The following is an 8,998-nucleotide window of genomic DNA, read 5'->3' as shown; positions in this document are numbered from 1 at the left end:
AAAAAAAAAAAATTCTAAAATGTGTTACCCTTTTTTCCTGATTTAGAAATTTCAGAGTGAACCCAATAAAATCTTATCTATAGGGTAGTAGTTCTCAAACTATGTGCACTAGAATCAATTGGGAAACTGAAATCCTAATGCCCAAGTTGTACCTCACACCAATTAAGTCAGAATATAGTCTGCGCAAAGCCCAGGCCTAACTACTTTTTAAGGCTCCCAGGTGGTTCCATTGTGAAACTATGTTGAGAACACTGCCCTGTATATGGCTTCTACCCACTGTTGTAATTCTAACTTCTGAGACCACCAATCAATTCTCTTCCTTCTTCCTGGAGCACTTGGAAACACTGAGGACAGCCATCATGTGCCTCTCTTTCCCCTCTAGTCTCTCTTCAGTGTGCAACATCTCCAATTCCTTTAGGCGCTGTTCTGGACTCTGAATTATGGTAAGGTGCTTGCCAGGACACGTGCACTCCAAAAGGCATGACTCATAATAACCCCAAACTGCAAATATCCCAAAGTCCACCAACAGAAAATGGACAAATTGTGATACATTCGTATGACTGAATACTGCACAGCAATGAAAACTACACCTATGCCAAATATTGACAAATTTCACAATAACATTGTGAAATATGAAAAGAATACATGATTCCATTAAGTTCAAATGCAGACAAAATTAAACGACACTGCTAGAAGTCAGTATGGTGGTTACCTGTGGGAAGAAAGGAAGTAGCAGTGATTGGGAGGAGTATAATGGAGGCTTTGAAGTGTTGACAATGTTCCAATTTCTTTACTGAATGTGGTTATTCATGTTTGCTTTGTGTTAATGAACTGTATACATATTTGTTTGGGGTAATTTTCTATATGTATGATATACTTCATAATTTAAAAAAAAAAAATTTAAAATATTATGAGGTCCAAAATAAAAGATATGAAAATCCATTTTAATCATTCAAATCTCCATGTACAGGATAGTTGTTGCTGTTACCCAACTCTTTCACTCCTCTCTCAGCTCTGGAACCAAAATTGTTTGGGTTCAGTCTCAGCTCTACCATTTAGTAGCTGAGGACCTTGTGTAAATCTGTCTTGTTTCCTCAAATATAAAATGAGAACACTGTTGTTTTAGAACACTTCCTCCAGTTTTCACTCAGATAGTTGGTACCTATCATATGTGACATATTCATGTGATGGATATGATAGTATAGGTATCTACTGAGTGACTGAAAACTGGAGGAAGTTAAGAAATACAAAGTGCTTAGAACACAGCCTGGAATATAGTAAGTCATAAATAATAGCAGCTGCTACTACTCTTGGCCTCAGAGTCTCTGTGGACGTACAAAGGAGAAGCTGGGTCTTCTCCTTTGTACGTTGGAAAGACCTTGGAAAGGGTCTTTCCAAGAAGGGAAACTTCCAGAAGAAGAAAATAAAAATTGGTTCCTTCTCTTGAAGCTCCTGGATGAGGTGGATGCTAGCTTCTGCTATCAGTCAGATGTTCAGACTGGCTCTCACCAAGGGCCCAAGGTAAAGCAGGGGGAGAACAATTAGACAGGAGTATTTCACCACTAAAAAAGGCTTTTATTACAAAACAAATTCTAATAAAACCAGGCCTGGTCTTCAACCCCTCCCGCTGGGTAGAGGCCTAGGGTGGGCTTGGGTGGGGGAGACAGGGATGGGGGGCCCTGAAAGAACAGAGCAGGCTGCCCTCCTCTCATCAGTCTCAGCTGCTGCCCTCCTTTTATAAAGGGCTAGAAGAGCTCTTCCGAAGCCCCTTGAGAGTCCCCATCCTTCCAACCAGGATCCTTCCAACCACTGCTGTCACAGGACCTTAGCAATGCCGCATTGCAGGATCCAGGAGGTCTCAGCTGGCTCTCAGCAGAGGCCATCCAGGGTCACTCAGCCTGAGCGATGGCGAAGGAAAGCAACCACAGCAGCAGGGGACCCAGAGTGAGGACAGCAAGCCAGACAGCAAAGCTGGCCAGGATGAATTTCCGGGCCCGGGCCCCCCAGCGCACTGCCTCCTCGGACCGGCCTGCTTTATGCCGCTCTTCTGCCTGTGGGGGCAGGTTCTTGGTTAGGTTCTCCCGCTGCTTCTGCCCCAAGGTGTCCATTTCCCCACTGCACTCCCCCTTCCCTGTCAGAGATCAAAATCTCACATCCAAACCCTCTACCTCCCTTTCCAGTTTCTGATTCTAAACTCTCATCTGCAAAATAAGGTACCCATCTCTGCGCCCTGCCTACTTCTCAGCGTGGCCACAGTTAGCTCACAAGATCGCATATGGTAAAGTACTTTCCAATTCTTTTATTTCCCATTCTTTCCAACCATCCAAGATTGATTCAGAATTTTTAACTATTGGCAAGAAACAGTGAGCCTGGAGTATTTCATTCACATCCAAACACCACCTCGTTCTCATAGCCTGATGGGTATCTTTTCCATCTTTTTTTTTTTTTCTTGAGACAGTTTCACTCCTGTCACCCAGGCTGGAGTGCTATAGTGCGATCTCACTGCAACCTCTGCCTCCTAGATTCAAGCAATTCTCTTGTCTCAGCCCCCTGAGTATCTGGGATTACAGGCGCGTGCCACCATGCCCAGCTAATTTTGTATTTTTAGTAGAGATGGGGTTTCACCATGTTGGTCAGGTTGGTCTCGAACTCCTGACCTCAAGTGTTCTGCCCACCTCGGCCTCCCAAAGTGCTGGGATTACAGGTGTGAGCCACTGTGCCCAGGTCTCTTTGTCATCATTAAGGGCTCTTTTTAGGATTTTGCCTTAATGGAACCCAGGAGTTCTTACAGCAAGTTTCTGTTAAAATATGTCTAGGGTTGAGAAATTTCCAGCATGAAGTTTAAGTTAGCCTGTGTAGCCTTTCCTAAAGGACATGTGCTCTTTTTTTTTTTTTTTTTGAGACGGAGTCTGTCACCAGGCTGGAGTGCAGTGGCATGACCTCGGCTCACTGCAACCTCCGACTCTTTGGTTCAAGCAATTCTCCTGCCTCAGCCTCCTGAGTAGCTGGGATTACAGGCATGCACCATCACGCCCAGCTAATTTTTGTATTTTTAGTAGAGACGGGGTTTCACCATGTTGGCCTGGATAGTCTCAAATCTCCTGACCTCGTGATGTGCCCACCTCGGCCTCCCAAAGTGCTGGGATTACAGGCCTAAGTCACCGCGCCTGCCGGACATGTGCTGTTTCTAATAGGCTTTTTGAAATGGTGAAGCCCTCTCAAAAACCCAATAGTGTCTTTCAGACTCCTAGAGATTGTGCTCATCACCGTTCAGCAGCCTCTAGCCTTGCCCACTCCAAGTCACCCTCGATGTAGGCCTTGAGAATGGATCTTTCTAAAACTCAAATCTAACCATGTCACTTTCCCCTGCAGCAACTACTCAATGCCCCCGCCCAGTACTTTCAAGATAAAGTCAAAACTCTTAAGCACAGAACTGGAGGCCCTTAGAAATCTGGGTCCTCTAGCTTCATCTCTCACTATTCCTCACTGGTCCAGTCGTGCTCCACAGGCCTTTGTACACACTGCTCCCTTTATCTGGAATGCCCTTCCACCCTTATTCACTCGCGCTTTAAGGTTAATTCCCGTCACCTCTCCTAGGATGCCTTTCCAGTTACCTACTCTACCACATACACATATATAATTATATACATGGATCCTCCCTGGCTCCCAGACTGTCCTGTGCTTCCTGTATTATGATACTGATGAACTGCATTCTATTAATTATCATTTTTCACTGTCATCTCTTTCATTAGACTATGGATCCTCTGACGGCAAGGAACCCTGTCTTACTCTTATTTCTGGCACTAGGCCCAGAGCACTGATAGGTATTCAGTGACTGATCAATGTAGATAGATCAGATACATGAAACCATTGCCTTATACCCACCCCCCCTGTTCCCATGGGAATTGCACTCCTCACCTTGATGGCAAACACCAGAGCCATGACTCCCAGGCAAGAGCAGCCACAGATAATGCTAGTAGCTGCCAAGCAGCGGAGGCGGAGCCAGCAGCAGCGGATGGGGGATGGAGGATGAGCAGCTTCCGTGTTGCCCATCAAGATCTCCACTGCCTTCTCCTCGTCCTCCATCACCTGTGGGCGATAGTCAAGGTACTTGTGAGCCCAACAACTGAGCCCTTGGCCTTGCTTGCTCAGACTCTACCCCTCGGAGCACTCTGTTCTCATGGCATAACCTGGCACTCAGGAATGCTGCCTTACTGGGGAATTCCTCTAGTGACTCACAGAGCAGAAGAGGAAATGTGTGGCTGGAATCCTTTTACCTGAGCTTGAGGTTCTGAGTCTTTGAAAGCAAGCCAATGTAGACAAGGCATTATCTGTATTATTTACTGTTACAACAAGGTGCACACCGAGAAGCAGGAGACATACAAACTCTTGAAAGCTGCTATGAATCTGTTATTTTAATCCGTATTTCAAACGACCCTACAATTCCCCCAGATTCCCAAGAGGCTGCCCCCTGAGTACTGTAGATGTCAGAGAGGAGAACCTTAGGTACTGCACCCCACTTCAAGCAAAGCAGCCATTTTACATGAAAACAGTTATGGGAATGGAGAAAGGTAAGGAAAATATACCCGAGTAAGCCCTTTTTTACCGCTGAAACCGAACACCAAACTTACTTCCCTAAGTCAGGGCTTCCTCTGCTATGCTGCCTCCCTGCCACCTCCTCTCTCCATTTTAACCCAAGCCACACAACACAATCAGACTAGTACACTGAGTCCAAATGACCTCATTATCACACAGAAACCTGCATAATGATGCCCTACTTAATTATTTCTTGTCTCCCTACTTCTCAGGTCCTCTAGGCCCTGGCATCAAACCACCTTTCTACCCTTATCTCCAACCATTCCCCTGCAACCCACACAAAATGAAACCACAATGGCTCCCTGAACCCAAGTAACAAAGGATAGGAAAGGTGAAAGGGGTGAAACAAGCAGAGAGCAAAGAATGATGTGTGCCAACAAGCTGCAGGGAAGTAGATACAAATAACTCTGATGAGGTAAACAGAGTCAACAGGAAGACACAAGGAGGGCCCAGGGAGTGAACAGAGAATATAAAATGAACAGGGCTCTTACCTGGCTATAGGCTTTGAGGGACTCTGAGTTTCGGCTCCTGCCTCAGCTTTGGTTTGGCTTGGGTGGTGATGGAGCTGACTCAGGGCTCCAAGCCAAGCCCAGGGGTGGGGTTGAGTGGCCAGCCACCACCTGAAGAGCCCAGGGAGCTGGGAAAGGGTGTGGCTGACTCAAACCAGTTTGGCTAGATGAAGAGCAGGGGAGGGCCCAAGGGATGGAACTGGAGCTAGGACGCCTGCCCTCTGGAAAAAGGAGTGAAAGGAAGCACCTGAGCAAGAGGGATAAAAGGGAAAGGTCTGAGGCATCAGAGAGCTCCCAGGAACGTCTAGGAACCAAGGGAAAAGAGAGGAAGAAAACGATGTCTGTGACTTCAAACTGACTAGCGAAAGGCACCCTACCACATCAAATTCACCAATCTTCCCTCTTCTTGGGTAGGTTTCTACTTGGAATATACAGTCCTAGGCTAGAGATCAGGTACTAAGATCTTTGCAAGAGCAAGAGGGAGGAGAAAAACGATGCCCAAGTTCCCACCCAACCCTCCACCAGACCAGAAAATCAGAAGCCTCCTTACGCGGATGCTCGTACAGAAACTAAGTTTATTATTTTTTCTTCTTAAAAAAAAAAAAAAAAGAAAAAAAGAAAAAAGAAAAAAACCTCATTGTAGAGAAGCCCCTCCCCTTTCCCCTAAGGGTGGGGGGCTGTGAAAGACAGCTGGGGAATCAAGTACAAGGGGGTGGGGACAGAGACTATCTTGCCACCCTTAACACTGCCCAGCCACGTGGGGTGAAGGGGAGGGGGACTGTGATGATCCCCATTTCCATGACAACCAGTTGCCTACCCCCTACTTTGGTGGGAAGAAGGGAGAAGGCCCCTATGTCTCCCTGGAGGCTTTCCCCCTCAAGACTTCAAGTAGTGGTTAACAGAGTCAGGCCTGGTCATGGAGGGAGCGGCCACGGTGGAAAGCCTTTACGTGGAGGGGCAGCCCACTCACGTCTTGGCCTTGCGGCCTCTGTAACTAACAGTAGGGCCAGCCAGGGAGGGAGGGGCACTGCTGCGCAAGATGCGCTGGTCCCCTTGGTTGGTGGTCCCAACAAGCCGGCGGGGACCAGGACGTCGGCGTGGGGTCCCATCCCCTTCCTCCTCCTCACCTGAGGCTTCAGCCTCGGACTCCTCTACTGAACCCTCAGGCCCCAGGGGACTTGGGGGCTGTAGGCGGCCCCGCTTTGCCAGCCCAGGACCCCCACCAACTGGGGCCCCTGCTCGTTTGCGAGGCACCTTCTCAGTCTCTAGTGGGGGGACTAGAGACCCTGGACGCAGCCGGGTCGAACGCAGTTTTGGGGCTAATGAGACCACAGGAGGTGTCAATTCTAACCCGCCTGGCCCACTATCTGCTAAGTCCAGGTCATCCTGAATTACAGCCACCACCATGGACCCTCCACTCTTCCGTCCTCGCATTCCTTCTGCTTCAAGCCGAAGGCGGGCCAGGCGGGTGAGGGGGCGGCATCCATCCTCATCAGAGGAACTACCCTCACTCTCCCCTTGGCCCTGGGGTTGCCGTCGCCTCCCCAATCCACAGCTCTCGAGGACAGAAGTGCTGTCACGGTCCAACACAGGGAGCTGGCTGGGCCGAGGTGATGGAGGATTCTTGGGAGGTCGGCCCCTCTTCCGTTTGGGTGGGGACGTTGAAATGGTGACAGTGGTGACAGTGTTGGCAACAGTAGCAGTGGGACAAGCTAGCAGTGGTGGGAGTGGGGTTAGGGGTGATGGGTGTGGGGGTGGCTGTGTCCGACTTTCGGAGTTGCCATCCCCTGGAGAGGAAATGGTCCCAGGGATGGGCAAATCTCGTGCCTTAGGGGGTCGCCCTCGCCTTCTTTTCTCCACAGGTGACAGGATAGGATTGGGTCTGTGAAGTGGCTGGGGTCCAAGAGGCTGGGGCCCAGGAACAAACTGTGGTTCCAGGACAGGCTCTGCAACAATTAGGGTCTCAGGCCTAGGGACTGGGTCAGCCCCGTTGGTTTTTCCCTTCAAGGTGGATGAGGGTGCCTCATCCACACCTCTCCCAGCATCTGCTGGAGACCTGTTCTTCTTGGGGGGCCTCCCCCTCCGACGTTTCACAGCAGGTGGGGTGATGGCAAGCAGTGCTCCGTCTCCATTCTCTGGGCTGCCACCACCAGTCACCCCCAGCTCAATGTGACGGCGAGCAATGAAGGGCTGCTGGGGTGGAGTGGGCAGTGAGGATGAAGGAGCAGCTTCACAAGGCCCACCAATGGGAGGGGAGGATTCTGGCCCTGACATGCTGCGGACAGACGGGCTTCCTGGGCTGGTGCTAGTCTCAGAGACCCCAGGCACTAGGGTGCTGGCAGCTCCCCGCTGCTGCCGCCGCCGCCGCACCAGTTCCTTTTCCTCTACCACAGTTACTAGCCGTCCTGGCAGCTTTCGAAGCACTTTGGGGCCTGGTGGTTGTCCTGGCCGACCAGTCCCTTGACCCCTAATTTCCACATCAGCACTGGTGCGACGCCGAGGAGGTCGTGCAGGTGAAGGACCCTCAGGCGAGGAAGTGGCTGAAGATGAGGTGGATGGAGCTGCAACCTCAGGTGTAACAAGCTCCTGTGGCTTCTCTGGGCTGGAGGTTGGGGTCTGGGCCTCTGCCAGCTCTTCCGAGGTCCTGTCAGCTTCCAATGGCTCCTGAAGTGGCTCATCAGATGCTGCTGAGGGTGGGAGCTCCAGGCCATTGCTCTCACTCACACACAGGGGCAACTCCTCACCTTCAAGCTGCACTGTAAGGGTGGTGCCCTCAGCAGAATCTGGTGCCTCCTGTTCTTGACCGTTAGGGACACTGCCAGCCTCCAACGTCGGGCTGGGTGCAGAAGGGGTGAGAGAAAGGTTCTTCTCTGACACAGGCAGGATCTCCACAGCAACTGGCAACAGATCTTTAGGGGGCACAAGAGTAAGTGAGGAGGTTTCTGAACTGGCCACAGAAGCCAGCTCCAGGGACTCTGGAGATGCCAATGCCTGGGCACACAGTTCTGCCTCAGGCCTCAAGCCCAAGGGGAGGTTGGTGACTGGGGGAGAAATGGGCACAGAAGGTGGACCAAGCAAGAGAGGAGAGGAAGGAGTTAAAAGACAGGTTTGGGCTGGAGGCGGTGTATGAGCTGGTGGAGGGGTACAGGCGGGAGGAGGGGTGCAGGCAGGAGAACAAGGAGGAATCTGTGAAGGAGGGGGAGGAGAAGGCAATATATGGACAGGAAGAATGGTTATTTGATTTGGGGTTGAAATGGGTACTGGGGCAGAGACTGGGACAGGAACAAGGGCAGGAATTGCAACTGGAGCTGAAGCTGGAGTGGGTCGAGGCCTAGGTGCTGGCCTGGAAACTCGCTCCCTGGCAGGACTGCAGCGGGGTGGTGTGGTGGTGCTGCGAGTTTGATGGGTGGATATGACAGGAGTGTGGTTTGCCCCTTGAGTCTCAGCCCGGGCTCCACGAAGACGCTCACTGACACGAGTCCCCGGCCTCTCAGGGGCCTTGGCCTTTTTACTGCGCCGGTGGGTGCCTCCACCAGTCCCACAGGAACTCTCATCCCCAGCCCCCGGCCCCTCCTCCTCCTCTTGGGGTAGGCGGAACACCTCCTCCTTGGCTTGGTCCAGGTCTTTGCGGGCAGCTTCCACTTGCTCCTACAACAACAGGGCCCATAAGTGGTCAGGAGGAGGCAAGCAGAGTAGACAGTGAGTAGAAATTAGCAGCTTCCAGGCCAGGCGCAGTGGCTCATGCCTGTAATTCCAGCACTTGGGGAGGCTGAGGCCAGCGGATCACCTGAGGTCAGGAGTTCAAGAACAGCCTGGCCAACATGGTGAAACCCCGTCTCTACTAAAAATACAAAAATTAGCCAGGTGTGGTGGCACACGCCTGTAATCCCAGC

General features: G+C 50.9%; 2 protein-coding genes across 5 annotated transcripts in view; both read right to left on the bottom strand.

Annotated features, from left to right (window-relative positions):
- Positions 1-629: 629 nt before the first annotated feature.
- On the bottom strand, positions 630-5,427 carry TMEM265 (transmembrane protein 265). Of its 2 annotated transcripts, XM_023191171.1 has the most exons (3): positions 5,088-5,427; positions 3,919-4,089; positions 630-2,051 (listed from the first exon to the last, which is right to left on the bottom strand). In XM_023191171.1, the coding sequence occupies exons 2-3, from the start codon at positions 4,084-4,086 to the stop codon at positions 1,890-1,892; spliced, it is 330 nt and encodes a 109-aa protein (XP_023046939.1). In that variant the 5' UTR covers positions 4,087-4,089; positions 5,088-5,427; the 3' UTR covers positions 630-1,889. The 2 variants fall into 2 exon arrangements, with proteins under 2 accessions (XP_023046939.1, XP_023046940.1); XM_023191172.1 differs by lacking the exon at positions 5,088-5,427 and having other exon boundaries at positions 3,919-5,081.
- A 233-nt stretch (positions 5,428-5,660) lies between these two features.
- The window catches only part of SRCAP (Snf2 related CREBBP activator protein), a 41,961-nt gene continuing 38,623 nt past the window's right edge, over positions 5,661-8,998 (bottom strand). For all 3 annotated transcript variants that reach the window (XM_023191167.1, XM_023191165.1, XM_023191166.1), the window contains one exon: positions 5,661-8,753. In XM_023191167.1, the coding sequence (XP_023046935.1) occupies positions 6,072-8,753 (2,682 nt within the window). In that variant the 3' untranslated portion in view covers positions 5,661-6,071. The remainder of the gene's footprint in view (positions 8,754-8,998) is intronic.

Source organism: Piliocolobus tephrosceles, chromosome 17 (assembly GCF_002776525.5).
Source record: "Piliocolobus tephrosceles isolate RC106 chromosome 17, ASM277652v3, whole genome shotgun sequence".
In the NCBI taxonomy this organism is placed as follows: domain Eukaryota; kingdom Metazoa; phylum Chordata; class Mammalia; order Primates; family Cercopithecidae; genus Piliocolobus; species Piliocolobus tephrosceles.
This window is presented reverse-complemented; position numbering and strand designations above follow the sequence as displayed.

Bases quoted from the DNA above. Each gene is read 5' to 3' on its own strand.
- TMEM265 (XM_023191171.1), bottom strand. From the start codon at position 4,086: ATGGAGGACGAGGAGAAGGCAGTGGAGATCTTGATGGGCAACACGGAA. The intron at 2,052-3,918 runs GTGAGGAGTGCA...CTGCCCCCACAG, and splicing joins CTCTGGTGTTTGCCATCAAG to GCAGAAGAGCGGCATAAAGC.